This window comes from Paroedura picta, chromosome 10, assembly GCF_049243985.1.
Source record: "Paroedura picta isolate Pp20150507F chromosome 10, Ppicta_v3.0, whole genome shotgun sequence".
In the NCBI taxonomy this organism is placed as follows: domain Eukaryota; kingdom Metazoa; phylum Chordata; class Lepidosauria; order Squamata; family Gekkonidae; genus Paroedura; species Paroedura picta.
The window spans coordinates 26,869,933-26,889,086 of record NC_135378.1 but is presented as its reverse complement, the minus strand read 5'-3'; the positions used below and the strand labels follow the sequence as shown (position 1 = coordinate 26,889,086).

At 47.7% G+C, this 19,154-nt stretch overlaps 2 protein-coding genes across 2 annotated transcripts in view; one reads left to right on the top strand and one right to left on the bottom strand.

Annotated features, from left to right (window-relative positions):
* Positions 1-19,154, bottom strand: part of LIMCH1 (LIM and calponin homology domains 1) — a 201,957-nt gene that overhangs the window by 138,769 nt on the left and 44,034 nt on the right. The gene's annotated exons all lie outside the window — the stretch shown is intronic.
* LOC143819789 (uncharacterized) lies at positions 313-3,849 on the top strand. Its single transcript, XM_077301775.1, has 4 exons — positions 313-2,269; positions 2,648-2,731; positions 2,912-2,995; positions 3,275-3,849. Exons 1-4 carry the CDS (start codon positions 1,648-1,650, stop codon positions 3,778-3,780), a joined length of 1,296 nt encoding a protein of 431 aa, XP_077157890.1. The 5' UTR covers positions 313-1,647; the 3' UTR covers positions 3,781-3,849.

Genomic DNA, 19,154 nt, shown 5'->3' with positions numbered 1-19,154 from the left:
AAGAATGCCATCCTTACCCCCACAATCACTAATTGCTAATGTAGTAAATTTTGTGAACCAGTAGGCTAGTTTTATCATCTTTCTGGAATTTTCCCTAGCAATTGGAAGGAAAGGTACAGAGCAAATTAGCAGCTTGAGATGCTGGTAGGAAACAGAATCCAGCCAGTCGAGACCTCGATCCCTGGAACTAGAACCTGCTTGGCCAAGAGTCAATTTCTACAAGATGGAGCTCCAATGATATGGGCAATGGACCACAGCTGTGAACAATGACATGTGTAACATTAAGGGGCATTTCCCACGGCTTAAAAATAGCACAATGGTTGCTGATTGAAAACGCTACTAATTTGCCATAACGCACGACGTCGTTAACGATCTGCAACAATCCTGAAACCGACCCGCCAAAAGCGCTTCGTTGTAGCGCTTTTAGGGGAATCCAGAAAACTGGATTCACCCTCCGGATAGCGATACACTCCTGCAACCAATCTGCAACAGTAGCGCTAAAGACCTGTGCGTTACCATTGTTGCGGGTTCTTCAAAGTCCCTCCTCCCGAGCCTGTCCTCGAAACTTCCGGCGAACTGTTCGCCATTTTTTTTTTCTCCGAGCGAGCGGGGATCTACGAGGCAACGGGACAGCGACTGGCTTTCAAGCACGATCACTTTAGGAAATTCTGCCCGGACACCACAAGAGTTTTTCACAAGCACAGTGGCACACACCGTCACGTTCCCTAAATTTGGCCAAAGCTTAAAACCCCGTCTACCATCGGCCAGTCCTAGCGGAGTCAACGTACAGGGAGCATTTTAAAAAATTCTCCTCTGAGCGTGCCAACGAACATTCGCCGCTCGCAGTCTCCTGCTTAGCTTAGAGGGGTTCAATAGACATGATTCGTGGTGATATCATGAGGGGCGGCTTATGTGTAGTGGGTCTTTGTGTGGTTCCCGGTGCGTGCTTGTGCTTGGGTGCGGACAACCCCTTCCATTGGCGGCTAGACCTCCGGCAAGCGGAGTTGCCGTCCCCCGTTCATTTTAAAAAATTTTCCTCTGAGCGTGCCAACGAACGGTCGCCGCTCGCAGTCTCCTGCTTAGCTTAGAGGGGTTCAATAGACATGATTCGTGGTGATATCATGAGGGGCGGCTTATGTGTAGTGGGTCTTTGTGTGGTTCCCGGTGCGTGCTTGTGCTTGGGTGCGGACAACCCCTTCCATTGGCAGCTATACCTCCGGCAAGCGGAGTCGCCGTCCCCCGTTCATTTTAAAAAACATTCCTCTGAGCGTGCCAACGAACGTACGCCAGTAACATGTCATGTTTGGTTGATTTATGCTGTGGCTGGTGAATATTATTGGGGAACTGCCGAGTACTGCCGCACTTGCTCTCGGTTGAACACCGGCATGCGTTTGTGTAATGGCGGACATTTTCCTAAAATGGCTCCCGCTGCATGTTCAAACTGCTCTTCTCTCGTGTAAACGAATCAGCGCATGCGTTAAGTCAAACAACAAGGGCGCCAATCTGGCCATTAGGAGCAGATCCTGTTCCCGCGCGAGGAGTTTTGAACGTGACATGTGACCTGATGTGGCCAATGCGCGTGTCCCCTACTGCCCTCTACCAATCAGGAGCCGGCTAGTCCCTTTGTCTTTGTGTGCGGGAAGGTATATGATCCGTTGCACCCTGCACCTTCCACCACCATTTTGCTCAGCTACCAGCGAAAGCAACATGGAATCGTCTTCTCAAGCCTCGTCCGTCCCTGCAACCGGCCGTGGCCCAACTTGGAGGGACGCGGAGATCAGGGACCTGATCGGGATTTTCTCGGAGGAGAAAATCCAGGACGCGTTCCAGTCCTCCCACAGGAATAGGGAGGTATTCGAACAAGTGGCCATTAAGATGCGCGCCCTGGGCCACAACAGGACCGGCCTTGAATGCCGGTCGAAGACCAAGACAATGAGGGCAGAGTATATGCGTGCCGTGAACCATAATAAGGGTTCCGGCAACGAGAAGGTTACCTGCCCCTACTTCGAGGAGCAGCGCCAGCTGTACGGAGACGGGGAAGGATCCGGCAGGCCGAAGCGCGTCGGCCGGAGCCTTAAGGTGGTTCGGAAGCCGGCTGCCCCGGTCGAGGAACCACCCGCTGAGGAGGATCCCGGCGAGGGCACCTCGTCCAGCTTTCGCCCTCCACCCCCCGTCCAGCAACGAGCCGCGGAATCGGTAACGCTGGACCTCATCGCCATCGTTCCTGGGGAGCCAGAGGAGGCTCCTGAGCAAACGCCCCTTGCCTCCGGTAAGTGATTTTATTTTTATTTTATATTTCCTTTTGAGCAAATGTGTGTTCTGACGTTTGGCCATCGTTTTCTCGTCAGTTCGTTGCAACGCATAAGATGGTAGGCTGTGGAGTGCTTGCTGTGTTTACTATTTGAAACGGTTTTAATTTTATAATTTAATTTTAATTTTTAAAAGATTTTAAAAGATGGTTGGCTGTGGAGTGCTTGATGTGGTTAGTATTTGAAACGGTCATGTTTAACCAACAGCCCCAAAATATTTGCTGCATGCCTCGCCCATAGGCCTTCTGCAGTACTTTGGCTCACTACTTTGGGAGCTTGCTTTGTGGTTCATGGTGTATGCTTGCTCATTTTTCACTATTTTCTGCTCTTGTCCACAGAGACACAGTTGCCAGGGACGGGGCCCCTCGAGTCTCCAGCAGCACCTGACGTGGATAGTGATTCGGGGGCATCAACTAACATTGGTAAGTATTAGTTAAAATAGGGGGGGGGGGCTGTTTTGACTGCTTTGTGCTTTTCTGTTTGTGCAGGGCAGCAGCACTGCTAAGAGAAAGAAGAGAGTCCCTCTGCGTTGCTGGTGTAGCCTTTGAAGCTGGCTTTGCCACCCTTTGGTCCTAGATCTGTTTTTTTTCCTTTTTTTGCAGATTTCATACCCGGAACACAGGAGGAGGAACAGCCTGGGTTGCTTGGACCTCCTGCACGGCGCAGGCGGATACAGATTCAAGATGGTGAGCGTGCATGACCTGTTCCTTTCGAGCCATAGCTGCAGGACAATGTCGCTAGGCACTAACCATGTGCTCCCTTTTAATTGTTGAGAGTCCTGCTGTGAAAGTAGGCAAAAGTAAAAGCACACCATGGGCAAACAAACAATAGCCATGTGCTCGCCGGGGATTGTTTAAATTCTTGGCAGGAAAACACGGGGACAAAAAAGAACACCATGTCCACCATGGTGTGTTTTGACTTTATTGATGTCACTAACAGTTTTGTTTCTCATTTTTTGCCAACAGAGGTTCTTTCAGATGAGGAGGAGGAACCACCCCTGGCTCCAGGCAGCCCACCACCTAGAGGTGCGCTCCCAGCAGAGGAGAGGCTTACGAGGGAACGCGGCAGGCTGAGGCGCGTCTCCGTCTTGACAAGCGTGGGAGAGAGGCTCCTTGAGCACTGCTATGAGGAGTCACGGCGTGCCGCTGCCGCTGACCAAGCCATGCTCACACTCATTGCCCAGGAGGGGAGAAAATTGAGGGCAGTCCTTAGAGAGACAAACCAAATCCTACGCGAAGGCGTGGAGGAGGTGCGACTGATAAGGAGACTCATGGAGAGGGCTGTAGTGGTCATGGAAAGGGCCTACCCTCCACAAATCGCCCCCGCCCCCCCACCACCACCCACACCAACACCACCACTTCCAGCACCCACCCCACCGACTCCCTCTCAGAATGCCTCCACCCAAACACGAAGGAGGACTATTCTCGGAAAGAGGAAAATAAAACCAGCAGACAAGTACTCCCCCTCCTAGTTTTGCCCACTTTTTCTATTTCATGTTATCTGTGTTTTGTTGTTTGTTGAATAAAGTTTATATTTTTGACTCTGTCTCTGTGTACCCTACTGTAGAATCTGCAAGGCCGAAAGCGGCCTCTCTAGTGATTGTCTATATTGTGGTACTGCTGTGTGGGTTGGAGGTTGGAGGGGTGTTAGTTCAAGGAGTTTTAGGAGTGTGGTGTGGGGTTAAATATGTGCGAGTTTAAGAAGTCACACTGGAGTCTTGTTATAAAATTTGCAATAACATTTTATTTTAAAAAACATTTTAACAGGGGAAAAACATTAGGGAATGAAACTTGGAGCCCCACCAGCACCACCACCCCCCACCCCCCTGGAAAACCTATTTTTTTTAACAAAACTATACATTTAACAGGGGAAAAACATTAGGGAATGAAACTTGGAGCCCCCCCCCCAACCCCTACCCCAAAACACAAACAGGAAACAAAACTCAGGTCCCACTGCTCCCCTGCCCAGCCCCTTCCATCTCCCTCACTCTCCTGCTCAACCTTCCCACGGACCCCCGGACTTTGCGGCGGAAGAGGTCCTCATCCTCCTTCTTCTTAACTGTGTGGGGAGGGAGAAAAAGTACACATTAGTGCCACACATATTTTCAAATTTCTTTAGTTTACATGCATACACTTTTAAGTGGCCTTAGCCACAGTGTGAGAAGAGTTGGGCAGTGGGGAACATAACCTACGTTCTTCCGCCTCCCTCTGTTGCCTTTGCTGCTCAATCTCCCCTTTCAGCTCTGCCACTTGAGCCTCCAGGGAAGTAACTCTGGCCTCCATCGCACGCAGCCTTGCCTCCACAGTTTCAGCTATAGAAATCAAACAAAGAATTTAATAACACTTCAAATGGGAGCATCACAGCAGGCTCCCATATGGCTCCATGGGGGTACACACACATGGGTCTCCCGCACAGGCATAAAACTCTCACCTGCAGCCTGTCCCGAGGTGGAAGGTCCCTCTTCCTCCCCCTCCTCACGCTCAGGTGCTGTTGCCAGCTTGGATGGTGATTGTGTGGCTGGGCAAAGAAAAAGACAAATCATAATTAAAAGCACACAAAACATAGATGAAAGACAGCTGGTGGACACACCACAGTTAGAGTCTAAGCGCATAACCAAAGTGGTTCTACAGTACTGGCTGGCTAAGTCTGAGGGGGTTGACAGCATCTAAATACTTTCTCGAATTTCATTGGGGACAGTAGGGGAAAGAGGCAGCTAGTCATTCCATGCATGTTTAAGGGTAAAACACAACGAGGGCAGCACTCACCCATATGCCTCCTCATGTCCAGGGGGGGCTTCCCAGCCTTCTCCCATATTTTTACCATCTGGTCGTGGAAGGCCGTCCTCCCACTTGGCTGCGGGATCCCCCCCCACTGTTCCAGACTGTTTAGGAAGTCCAGCTTAAGGCGCTTGAATTTTGTCCGGACCTGCTCCCAGGTCCGGACGTAGCCCCTTTCCCTCAGCTTTGAAGCCAACACCAGGTAAGCACCCTTGGTGTGGCAGTGGGTGCTGGCCATAAGGCGGCCAACACTTTTCGATTGGAGCACAAGCTCCAGAAGTGCCTCAGCCTCGGCGCGCTGCCAGAAGGAGCCCTTCCGTGGCTTCGGCATCTTCGGAATGACGGTTAGGGAACGAACGTGCGTTGCTCCGATAGACCACCCCGTTTTTTAAATGTATCAAAGCTGCCCACCAATAAAATTATTCATTGGAACATAAGTGGATTGATCCTCCGGTTTGACAGGGGTCGCCAATACTTCCTGGCTACCCGCCTCCCCGAACTTTCCCCATTCAGCGCTTCCGTATTGTGTTTGTCAATTTCAGTTGGGAGTTAGCATTTAGGGCTGTCAAAGTGCTTTTGGACCAGAGAATCCCCGTTTTTTTGCTGGCAAAGTACACAAACCGCACAAGACAAGGTTAAACAAATAACACAAAACTTTATTCACCAACAAGAGAGTGGGAAAAACAATTAAACACGCCTCCTGTTTCTGTAGATGTGGGTGGCTATGGCGTCCCGAACCTTGCACCCCTCTGCATAGATTCTTCTTCTCCTTGCTTCAGGGATGTCTTGTGTGTCCTCAAGGACAACAGGATCAGGTTCATCCACAGGGAAGGGGATGTTATGTCCCTTGTCCTCGCATATGTTGTGCAAAATGACACACGCGATGATCAGCGGAGTCACATTGTCTATATGCACGTGTAGTCGGGACATCAGGCAACGGAACCGGGACTTCAAACGTCCAAAGGCACGCTCCACTACATTCCTTGCCCGGGAGTGAGTGAGGTTGTAGTGGCTATGCACGTCTGTCCTTGGCCGCTTGTAGGGAGTCATGAGCCAGCGTCGTATTGGGTAGGCTCCGTCCCCGAGCACCAACGGCGGCACACGCACGCCCTCAATGGTGGCGGTGGGGTTTCCTGGAACAAAGACCCCTTCGTCCATGGCTTTCCTGAGGTTGGATTCCCTGAAAACAAGGGCATCATGCCTCCTGCCACTCCACCCCACCTCGGCATCGATAAACCGGCCGGAGAAGTCCACTGTTCCTTGCAGGAGAACAGAGCAAAAGTCCTTCCTGTTCCCGTACTCTTTTATGCTTCCCCCGGGGGCACGGATAGGGATGTGGCTTCCATCGACGGCCGCAAAACAATGCGGGAATCCAAGCCTGGCAAACCCGTCCATACTCTGGAATAAGGGAAAGAAAAGAATATAAGCCATTGCATGTCAGCGTGGGGTGTATCGCGTCTTCGTTGCTGACCTGTCAAACAAGAAAAAAAATTTAAAGGGCAAAGGGGATAGAATGACACTCACCGCTCCAAGCCGGTCTCCGAGGCACACGACTTTGCTGAACAATTCCGCCTCCATGGCGAGGCAGAACTCCTTAAGGATATCGCCAACCGTAGTGACTCCGAGTCCGAATTGCTGGGCTACTGTCCGGAAGTACTGAGGGGTGGCCAAGTACCACAATGCGGCAGCCACCCTTTTTTCAACTGGAACGGGGCGCCGCATGCCAGTGACTTGCCTCTCCATGCGTCCACGTAGAGCCTCCACGAGTTCAAAAAATGTCCCCCTCGACATCCTGAAGTTGGCAATCCAGTGGTCATCATCCCAGCGAGTCCACACAAAATTCTCCCACCAGTCAGAGGATCGTTCGTCCACCCAGAACTGTCTGGGGAACCGGACCTCTGCCAGTGCTTGCCAGCGTTTCTTGGCCGCCATGGTTACCCTTACAGAACGTCTTCTGCTGCTGGTCAGCGTTCCGGCCACCCGTTCTCGGTACTCCGCGATAGCAGACGTCCGACGCGACAAGGCGGTATTCATGCGCTGGAGCACCGCGAGCATGTAAGCCAGCAATTGAAAAATAAGCCTCTCCATTGCAACGTTGACCTGTGCTGCGGGCAGTAGGCTACGCAAACAAAAGAGTGAGGCCGACCGCGTGTCTGCCCAGGTGCATATAAGCAGGTAACCTGTGGGCGTGTACTGTGGGCGGGGATTAACCAATCAAACATGTCAATGCATCTGGTTCCTAGAAAACAATAGAAAACACGTTCCAAGGGCGCCAATGATCGGACGATAACGCGTTGCTACGGGGTTTCCTGGGTTTTTTAAAAAAAAAGGGGACCCCGACAAGTTCGGCTTTAGGGTCGAGGTCAAAGGTGTGCCTGCAGTTTGATTGACGGGCACGGGAGGCCAGAAGCGCTAAAAAGGGACCTCCTTTGTAGCGATAAGGCGGAGAACCGGAAGCCTGTGGGTTACGAAAGTGGCGAGAAGTGAAAGTGCCAAATTCCGCAAAAACCGCAGCTGTGCGTTACGGGCACGGCTAGTTACATTTCGCTACTTGAAGTAGCGCTTTCACAAACGGCAACCAAATAGCAACTTTGAGCTCTGTGCGAAATGGCCCTAAATTTCCATGCATGACGTTTCAGCTCTGGACTGGGCTCATGGTGTGCCTGCAGAAGGAACTTTAGTCTCCCTGACGCTGTTACCCTGAGGTGGTCCCGGGAAGTCATTATCTGGCCCACTGCTGAAGACCACACATGTTCAGGTGGGTAGCCATGTTGGTCTGAATCAACAGGTAAAGACCCATCAGCCGTGACACAAGCAGAAAATGGGTTTCAAGCTGGCAATGGCAAATAACACTTTATTCCACTGAAGAACAATTTTTCAAATTTACAAATTATCAAAATGAACTCCCAGGTATTTTTTTCATTTTCGGTATCTTCGTCAGTGATATGAGAAACTCTAAATACAAAATAAATAATATGTAAACATATATTTCTAATAGCAGGGGGTGGGGAGAGGTTTTCTGCCATGTTGGGGATTATGTTTTTAACTGGGGGTTTTAGTGGGGACTATGACATGTAACTTGCCACGAGCCAATTTGGGAGTGGCGGGAAATAAATAAATAATAATAATAACAACAACAACAACAATAACAAGTGTAAGTAAATTGTAATACTAAAATAAAAACTTTAGGATTACCCAAAGCAGCTTACAAACACTTTCGCCTTCCTCTCCCCATAACAGACACTCTGTGAGTTAGATGAGGCAGAGGAAGCTCTGAAAGAACTGTGACTGGTCCAAGGTTACCCATCTGGCTGCATGTGAAGGAGTGGAGAATCAAACCCAGTTCTCCAAATTACAGTCCACTACTCTGTAATCACTATGCCACTCTACCGTTTCTTGATTGTAAAGGACGGACCAGCCAGTGTTCGACATTGAGGGCAAATCTATCAACCTCCAACCATTTCTTGATTTTTGCACCACTCCCTTTGGATCATCCATCCCAAGCCAGAAAACGAACATCATCCCATGCATGCAAGGAAGTAACCTTTGAGTGATTACTCAAGCTATGCTTGTCTAAAAGCGGTAACATAGGGGTAGAAATTGTACAGGTATGGCTTCCTGAACTGAATTGCAAAGAACATGCATCACCAGCACTTGGAACTTTAACCCAGGTAGGGCAATTAACTGTTTTATTTGGAGGTACACACTGGGGGGGGGGGAGGGAATTCACCAAGTACTTGAATCTGGAAGGCTAGATGTATCTTATAATTTACACTATGAAATTCTGCACTTTGACTTAAAAGCTGGCTCTCAATCCCTCAAACACAGAGATTATACAAGTATAAGTGAAGTTATTAAACAAAACCCGGAATTTATTAGTGTTTTCCGTAAAGAACCCTATTTCAGCAAGAACGCTGCAGTTGGAAGATTTACGTCATGCTTGCTTTAATTGTACTCCGAGCCCCTTTTATTCTGGAAACCAAAACTTCAGCCTATTGAAAATAGCCCATTTAAACTTCCATCTGTGATCATATAAACAACAAGTCTGGATCAGAAACTTGCCCTTCAAATTGCTTTATATTAAGTACTGCAACACTAAGTAAAGCAGCCCAATGGGGCCATTTGCTAAAACTGTATCCAGGCTCTCATCTTGTACTGCCAACTATGCCGGCAGGCTCAAATTATAACATTTCTTTGTAATCCTGTGCATACAACAGTGTTATTTAGCCATCTGCACATTTTTAAAGGAGACACCTCTCCACTTTTAAAATAGCAAGACTGCATGGGAGTCGAAGGGTTAACATCCTCCCTCACGCCCCTGCATAGCACCAATGCAAATTGCGGCTGTCTGAACCTGCAGTTTGCATTTGAGGGATGCAACCAGAGGAATGATCTACGGTTCTGCCATTTGGACCCAGGCTGTCACATGGAATAAAAATGCCTTTTCAATACAGCAGAAAATCCCTGAGCATGTGTGCACCACATTAAAAGGCATTCAAAGCTCTCACAGTGGTCCCCAACCCCCAGTCTAGGGACCGGTACCGGTCTGTAGATCAGTTGGTACCGGGCCGTGGCTCCTCCTCATCCTCCTCCCCAGCTGCTGCCTCAGGGGCTGCCCTGCCACTCTTCTGCCGGCTCACCTTTGGTGCTCTCCAGTGGCCGCCATGACTGGGGCTCCCCCTCGGCGTGGCACTGCGCAGCTGCTGCTGGCAGCGCCCCCCAGCGGGCGGCAGGAAGTCAGGGGTGCCAGTGGGAAAGCAAGCGGAGCAGGGGCTCAGGCAGCGACGTCCCTCGGCAAAAGACTACCCCCCCCCGGCCTCAGTAAAATTGTCAAGCGTTGACTATAACGATCTAAATATTTTGCAGCCATTGTTCCCATTTTTTTCCAGAAAGCTTTGAATTTGATGCCGAAATCACACTTCATTTATGTATTTTTTTTTATTCAAACACTTCAGTTCAACTATAAGAATAACAACTTTTTAAGAAATACTGAATTAAGAGTCAAAATATACATGCAAACCAGATGACTGTATATATAGGGAACCTGCCTTCAGGGAGGGGTGGCTCAGAAATCAAAGTATAAATTGTTGTTCCTCTATATATTTCTGAAACAGCCTAGGGGTGGGACGTGTCCGGCTGTGCAAGTTGGAATAGGGCCAATCAGGGTGCAGCCAGCTTTGTCCTGATTGGCCCTGCCCCTGTGGCTCCCACCCTCCAGCCTGGACTCTATCCTCTTTGCTCTCAGATGCCTCAGTGCCTGGAGCCAGCAGCAGGTAAGGGGAGGGGAGGGGGCCCTGGGCAAAGGGTCGTGGTGGAGGGCTAGCTAACGAGGGCCTCCTGACATGCTAGGCTGGGCCTGCTCATGAGGGCCTCCCGGCATCCTGACTGCCTGCTAAGGAGCTGTGTCTCGGCCCTGCTAAGGAGCTGCCCAGCCCCTGCCCACTCCACTTGATTTGGCTGCGAGCTGTGGCCCAAAGCCACCTTAAGTTGCCTGGCCAAGGGCCAGGGGAGGGGGCGCTTTCAGGCCCTGTTCTTAGGAACGGGCTTTGAGGCTAGTCAAAGTATAAATAATTTTAAAACTTTCCCACATACGCAACATCACCCCGTTCTATTTTTAAAAATAGTAAGAGAAATGAAAAAGAGAGAATACATGAAACAGGCCATGCAGGGCAATGCAAACAGTTGCTGATTATGCAACAGCTTGTGCAAACTACAATCAGCACATGCATCCACAGGCAGACAGCTGGTTAACTTTGGGCTAGTCACAGTCCTGATACAGCTGTTCTCACACAGCAATAATATCAAGATACCCCACAGGGTGTCTATTGTTGGGAGAGGAAGAGAAGGCAATTGTAAGCCACTTAGGAACTACTTGTAGTAGTGAAATGGTAAAACGTAAAGGTATCCCCTGTGCAAGCACCATGTCATGTCTGACCCTTGGGGTGACGCCCTCTAGCGTTTTCTGGGCAGACTCAATACAGGGTGGTTTGCCATTCCCTTCCCCAGTCATTACCATTTTACCCCCCAACAAACTGGGTACTCATTGTACCGACCTCGCAAGGATGGAAGGCTGAGTCATCCTTGAGCCGGCTGCTGGGATCGAACTCCCAGCCTCATGGCCAAAGCTTCAGACAGCATGTCGGCTGCCTTACCACCCTGCACCACAAGATGCTCTTAGTAGTGAAAAGCGGGGTATAAAAACCAACTCTTCTTCTCCTCGTACACTCCCTGGGGAAAACATTTCTGCATCTCACTGAAACTCTGGAGCAAACTGATCGCGAGAGAGAGAGAGAGAGAGAGCACTAAACGCGTGTGTGAAATGATGTCACAATTCAGCTGACTTATTTCAACCCTTGAGGGTTTTCATGGCAAGAGCTGTTTGCCATTGCCTGCCTCTGCACAGCAACCCAAGGACTCTGCATTGGTCTCCCATCCAAATGATAGGCAGAGCTGCCCCTGCTTACTCTCCAATATCTGACAAGATCAGGCTGCCCAGAATACCACACGAGTGCTCCGTTTCGGCGGCTGTCATTTCACTGCTTGAATTACTACTCCATTTGGGAACGAGTTAACAGCTCCCCCCAAAAGAAGAGTAAGAACCAAACTGTACTGTTTTTATGCAGTACACAAAAATATCATTTTTCCTGAGGAATATGCATCTCCGGAGGGGCTGCCTAGGAAAAAAGAGCCTAACATCAACATTCATCTGCCACAGTTCATTTAGAGCGTTTCCCAGAAAGAAAACATCCTCCCTCCATCCAACAGATATGTTTGTGGCACTTCATAACTCAACCAATCATTTTAAAGTGTTTATTTGTCAGGAAGAGAAAGGAAGGCGATCACAGAATTCATGGAGCTAGATCAGGGCACTGTGGCATGTTGGTCATACACATGAGATTTCCCCCCCCACTGGCATCTGCAGCTTCCAAGGATCTCACAACTTGCATATTATACTTTAGTTTCCAGATGTGCCTCTCTCCAGATGTTGCAGAGGTCCCCCAATCACCAGCATATCTTCCACATATCTTGTCAGTTTTGCCAACTGGGTGAGCTCTAACATTTTCATTTCTCAATCAATTATAGTGTGTATCAGCTTTAACATCCATTTTTTGCCCAAACGATCCTTGCCGCCTCCATTGAGTATCTAAATATCCCTCCATATTTTTATCTTTTTCATTGACCCAAAATCCTAAAAGATACACTTCTGGATTTATGGCTAGGGTGTCCTTAAACATTTCTGAAATTTCTTTATGGATATCCTGCCAGAATTGTCTTGCTTTTTTGCTGGTCCCCCTCATGTGAAACTTTGTCCCTTTGGCTTCCCCAAACTTCCAACATCTATCTGATATGCCTTTGTTTATTTTTGGTTAATTTATGTAGAGCCATGTACCAACAATAATACAGTTTATAGTCGTTTTCCTTAATATAATAGCTATTTGTAAATTTCAGATCTTCACATTTTTGCCAGGTTTCCAATGAAGTTTTATAGCCAAGATTCCTTGCCCAAACAATAATAAAATCTTTGACCACCTCATCCTCAGTATACACATAATAATAAACCTAATCATACATTTTCATAATTAAATTATTGTCATCTTTACATAAATACGTCTCTAGTCACAGTCCTGATACAGCAGTTTTCACATAGCAGCTCTCTCCGAGCTCTCTCAGCCTCACCTACCTCACAAGGTGTGTGTCTGTTGCAGAAAGAGGAAGGGCAGACAATTGTAAACCGCTTTGAGTCTCCTTCAGGTAGCAAAAAGCAGGGTACAAAATTCAGATGATGTTGTTCTCATTCCTAAAGTTGCCAAATGTTTCTTCTAAAGGAATTTAAACAATCAAACTAGTTGCATCAGATCTCTCATACTGGGGAAGTTCAGTTGTTCCAGTGGCTTTGGCTGCGCCCACTGATGCATACGCCAATCTGATCAGATGGAAATGCAACCTCCTCGACTTCTCTTGGGCCCCTGCCAAATGCAGCCTGCAGGGCTTTTGCTGACACCACAGGTTTACCCAGTTGTCTACTGCCCCGGAGCCTCAGGATGCCATAATAAGTTAAGGCATGGAGAACTCGCTTTCGCCTCTGCTACGATTTCGAACACTGCTAGCAACACTATCTGACCCTCACGACGGATGACAAAGCAGATTGCTATACACCTTCCAATTATCTGAGCAGAAAAAAGCTCTAGGGGCCAACACTGGCCCAGTTTGTTTCCTTAAAGGGGAGAATTTTTTTTTTTGGAGCACTTTATTTATTTGTCAAATATACAAGTTGAGAACAAGTGCAGGCACAGAGGTTCTCCTTCCAGACGACGTTCTGAAATGTAACACGAGATCCCCGGAAATCCTACACCAGGATAGGGATCTGATTCGGCTCAAATAGTCCTGAAAATACTAAAATCACACACCCTGGGGGCATATGTGAGCCAAATCAAAAATCCCATGAGTTCATACCAGCCGAGTACCCCAATTGATTCAGGATTGATTCAGCTGATTGATTGCCTGCCAAACATCTGATTGCCCTTTAAATGCCCTCTAGGCCTTTCCCAGACTGCAGAGTTTGGAAGAGTACATCAAACTGCTGATACTTAGGCTCAGCTGTTTAGTGCCCTTTAAATGCCTTCCCCAGATGCTTTAGGATGCATAGGGCTAATCCTGCGTTGAGCAGGGGGTTGGACTAGATGGCCTGTATGGCCCCTTCCAACTCTATGATTCTATGATTCTATGATTCAGATCTTCCCATATGGAAAGCCAGCTCTCTACAGCCTGGGAAGGGTCCGGGGTGGTGGTGGTGGGGAGAGCACATCAAACAGCTGAACCTAAAGCTCAGCTGTTCGGCAGGTCTTTAAATGCCTCCCCCTTCCCTCAGAGGGGTCCATAGGGAGACCAGACCAAACAGCTGATCCTCATGACAGTCTGACAACTGTTTAAGCCAAATTAGTATGAGGTTCCTGAATTGGCCAAACTCGAATCAATATGCTGAATCAATGATTCGGTTGATTTGTGTCAAATCAGGAAACCTCAAATCCAAAAAGTCCCAACTCTGCCCCCCCTCCATGTACAACTCTACACCAAGCCCATAGTTAGAAAATTATTGGGGGGAACAAATGAGGACATGGGTTTTTAGCCCTCATTATTTATTTTCTCTGCTTTGCTTCAACATGATTTTACACACAGGCACATCCCTTGCAGAGTTGTTGTTTTTTTTTTAAGCAGGAAGGTTCTTCAGCCCTGCTAACCGCTAGCTGTGTTTTAGTCAATTGCATGGAGAATTCACATTTGAAGATTTTATGACAGGATTCACACCTTTTTATCTCCACTCCTTCCTTTTTCACACAGAGAATTTACCTTTGAAAGGCCTGTGACATATTTCACACTAACCCCAAGTGCTGATTGGAGGGGCATGACAAATGATGGATGGGGCCCAGCCCCTTTTTCACAATTGTGACAACGGGCCTCTCCTACAAGGAACTTCACACACATACACATCCCAGCTGTCTGTTTCTCAGCCCCTCCTCCAATCATCTCTGACAATGGGGAGTGATCTTCCTTAAAATCTCTCAGATTCCTGTTCTTCCTCATGGAGAATTATTAGCTGGTATAGCATCAGTTTTTGCCAGATTTCGTGTCAAAATGTGACTGAGCGTGCTCACTTACAAAAGCATGGGCTCTTTGCCCTTTCCTTGCTCACAACTGGTATCTGATTTATTTACAACAATGGAAATGCAGCCAAAATAAATCAAAAGAGGCGCAGACATTGTGTAATGGGTTATTTTAGACCCCAATATGGGGAGAAGTGTGAATGGGAACAGAGCAACATTGCCTATTATGGAAAGTCTGCAGTGCTTAAAAATACCTCCAGAACTCCACAGTACAGAAAATGTGGGGTAGATCCCACCGTCTGTGACTGCCCTTGCATGACCATAGTGGCTGGCATCTGAAGAAGTGAGCATTGACTCACAAAAGCTCACCCCATGCCACAAATTTTGTTAGTCTTTAAGGTTATTGGACTCTTGCACTTTCCCATCATGACAGGCAGACTAAAATAACTGCTCTTCTTGATCTCACTGTCAAAATGCATGCCATCTGTAGAGTCTGCCTACACAACTATTGAACACAAGTCCTGTCCAACTATTGCACTGGCAACTGTGCTCCCTCCTCAGTGTAAGTGGAAATCTGCCCATGGATCCAAACTGGGTATCTCAAGGCACTTGAGGGAAACTGTTGCCAGCATGCTGTCTTATGAGATAATCTGTCATTTTAACACGTGGGATGGAGAAACACAAGATTTTCTGCAGAAACATGAGTAAACAACGGTTCACATCACACGGAAGAACGTCTTTGTTGGTCACTTTACCTGGTTGGGTGTATTAACCACAAAAATGGTATTGGGAAGGAAAAGGATCTGTCACAGAGTCACACACAAAAACCTCGTGGTGCACAACCTGTGGAATATAAAGAAGCGTAAACATGCCTTTAAAATCTCAGTCTGTATTTTCTACACTGGATATTTCCCTCTGCTTTTACAAAATGAGAGAAGGATGGGGGAATGTGCAGGACAAACATACAATAACTTTCTGGTTCCAGAGCCCAGTCTTTTTGCTGGATACTGAATCCCACAGCAAAGTTGTTTCTCTGGAGCTACCCAGGAGACATCGTCTCCCATCAACTTCCCAGAATGGTCGCACTGTCTGATGAGCAGCCATTTTTGCCCCACGGAACCTCAAAGACAGTCACCTGTGGGGTCTGGCCACAGGGAATATTTTGCACGTTCTGTTTTTTCCAGCTATTGTTCCACCTGATCTAATTTTGTTAGAGCAAACAGAAATGTTGGATGCATAAAACATAAACATAAATTTGTGAGTCAGCTTTGTTTACCCCAGGTTATGTAGCAAGAGATTTTAGTGGGCAGTTCTGTGAAATATCGCATTCTTCACCATCACAGTTTTGTAGTTCATACCCAGTTGGGTAAAGTGATTCTGGTCCCTTCAAAAGACACTCTGTACATGCCCTGAGGCAGTTTCCTCATGAAATGGCCACTGTGGAATGCGTCCTCTCTGATGGGCAAGTAGGAACTGCTCTGTCATGCCCCAACAGGTCCATTTTGCTCCCAATCCCATTTTATTGTCAATATTTGGACAGGATAAGTGACTACTGCCAACCTACCTAAGACATGGTCTGATGCATTGCTCTATTTTTTGTTTTTGTTTTTTCCACATTCTCATTTTCTTTACTTGTTAAGTCCCATTTCTTTTTTTGGCAGGGGGGTCTGTTTTGCACCCTCTAGTGGTCAATTCAATATTATACTGGTTTATGTCATGCATATTCCCTTGCAGATTTGAACTGGGTTTTTATGCTGGGCACAAACCAGTGTCATATTGAATATACCACTACTGGGAGCAAAATATGAGAACAGAGGGAAAACGAAGAAGCAAGAACTTAAACACGAGAAAAGTGAGGATGCAGAATTGTCCTTTGTATCATGGCAGATAAAGTGATTGCATATTTCAGCAGCACCCTCTGTGTGCCTTCTAATAAACAATTTAATTTGCATCAGAGGGAGGTTGAAAACTACACTAATTTGCATTCCATAGATATAACAGTTGGTTGCAAACAGCTACTTGTAGGGTTGTATGCTTTGGTGCGGTTTGGCCACCTCGGCGATCACTGAAGCCAGAGGCAGCCAGCGCTACGGTGCAGAGAGGAGGAGCAGTGGCAGCATGCTGCTGCCACCCCTCCTCTCTGCACTGTGGCGCTGGCCTCCTACGTGCCGCTTCAGGCTTTGGTGATCACTAAGGTGGCCAAACCACACCAAAGCGACAACCCTAGTACTTGCCTGTTTTAGGTTTTGGGGGAGGGAGCAAATAAGAGTATCTTCTAGATCAGTGGTCCCCAACCCCCGGTCCTGGGACCGGTCCGTAGATCAATTGGTACCAGGCCACGGCTCCTCCTCATCCTCCCCCCCCCCGGCTGCTGCCTCGGGGGCTGCCCTGTCACTCTGCTGCCGGCTCATGTTTGGTGCTCTCCAGCAGCTGGCATGACTGGGGCTCTCCCTTGGCATGGCACTATGTGAAAGCAAATGGAGCAGGGGCTCAGGTGGCAGCAGCGATGTCCCTCGGCAAAAGACTATCCTCTCCCGGGCTTCAGTAAAATTGTCAAGCGTTGACAGGTCCCCGGTGATAAAAAGGTTGGGGACCACTGTTCTAGATTACCAGCAAGGAGGCCTTTAAAATGCTGGCGTCCTTAACATCTCACACAGGGAAATTTAAGCAAACAGACTGGTCAAATGTCCCATGGATTAGTTTGCAACTTTGGATTTTATTCTTAGCCCTTGTCATTTTGGCTGGCACAAGCCCGCATGGGAGTGAAAGCACGATTCTGCCTGGCTCCCTTCCACAATCTGCTAGCAGGATATATAGCCAGAGAAGCAGCTGGCCCCACATGTCAAATGCGTGAAAGTGTCTGTTACGGAGTGGGATACACAGAGCACATAAATAGGAAAAGAGACACACTTGAGAAGTCCCTGCTTGTCTTGGACAGGGCTGGGCTGCATCTATTTTTTGCTCTTCTCCAAGTAGGCCTCTCGCATTCAGCCCCGTAAGGGGGGACGGGTGGCTGGCTTCCCTCACAATGAGCTTAAGTCCCACAGGACACATGCTTTGCAACTCCGGGCAAAAGCACGGAGATATAAATATAATATAAATGCACAGAAAATAGAAAATAAATGCACAAATATGTTAATGAAGCTGCTTTAACCCTGTTTAAAGTGGCCTGCTACTCCCCCTCCTCCTCCCCGAAGTATTCAGTTTCAGGGACTGGTGCTCCGGAGACAAAGTCAGCTGTTTTGTATTCCGGCCACCATCTTTTCATGAAAAGCTTGTTGTTTCTATCCGTCTCTTACAGACAGACACACTCCCAAAATATTTAGAACAGGGGTAGTCAAACTGTGGCCCTCCAGATGTCCATGGACTACAATTCCCAGGAGCCCCTCCCAGCGAATGCTGGCAGGGGCTCCTGGGAATTGTAGTCCATGGACATCAGGAGGGCCGCAGTTTGACTACCCCTGATTTAGAAGAACAAATGCACCTCCATTGAGTGGAGCACACTGTGACACGGGACCAGTGATATTTTTAATTCCTCCTAAACAATGGGGATGCCCAGTAACATCCGTGAGCAAACCTTTTCAACGTTCCTATTATAACATTAAAGAGAAGATGTTATTTCAAAGACGCCTAATGAAAGCGGGGAAACAGCCGCCTGGCCATTAATTCCACTATGAATCACAAAGTGAACGCTCAAGTTAGCAAGCTGATTTTGTTTTGTTGTGCTGCTTCAGACCAACACGGCTACCCACTTGAATCTACGTTCCTATGAAGACATGTTTTCTAGATTTTGCTCATAACAATAAGCCAAGAATGGCCAGATAGTGAAAATATTAGTACAGAAGTTACAGCGTTAGTATGTCTTTTAACTCTAGGTCACCATAAAAAGTAACATGAAGAAGAAGAAGCATTGGTTCTTATATGCCGCTTTTCTCTACCCAAAGGAGTCTCAAAGCAGCTTACAATCTCCTTCCTTTTCCTCCCCCCACAGCACACACCCTGTGGGGGAGGTGAGGCTGAGAAAGCCCTGATATTACCGCTTGGCAGAACAGCTTTATCAGTGCTGTGGCGAGCCCAAGGTCACCCAGCTGGCTGCATGTGGGGGAGTGGGGAATCAAACCTGGTTTACCAGATTAGAAGTCCGCATTCCTAACCACTACACCTAGCTGGCTCTCCGAACAAAAACGTGTTAAAATTAAAATTGCATTAACGAACGGTTAACAAGACTTTCACAAAACTCTTTCTCTAGAGAGAACAAAAATAAAACATCATTGCCAAACTGCATCAAGAACAATCCATATATTTATAAAGGAAATTGTATTTATGTATATATGTGTACGCACGCAAAGGAGGAAAAATGATTGTGCCTGATTAACATGTTCGTTTTGTTGTTTTATTTCACGTTTTATGATGAGTTTCCGACTGATTTTTTTCAGTGTTTGCACGCCAAGGCAAAATATGTAAAC

Coding starts and splice junctions, on each gene's coding strand:
- LOC143819789 (XM_077301775.1), top strand. CDS start 1,648: ATGATCCGTTGCACCCTGCACCTTCCACCACCATTTTGCTCAGCTACC. Junction 2,732..2,911: donor GGGGGCATCAACTAACATTG/GTAAGTATTAGT, acceptor CTTTTTTTGCAG/ATTTCATACCCGGAACACAG. Junction 2,996..3,274: donor GCGGATACAGATTCAAGATG/GTGAGCGTGCAT, acceptor TTTTGCCAACAG/AGGTTCTTTCAGATGAGGAG.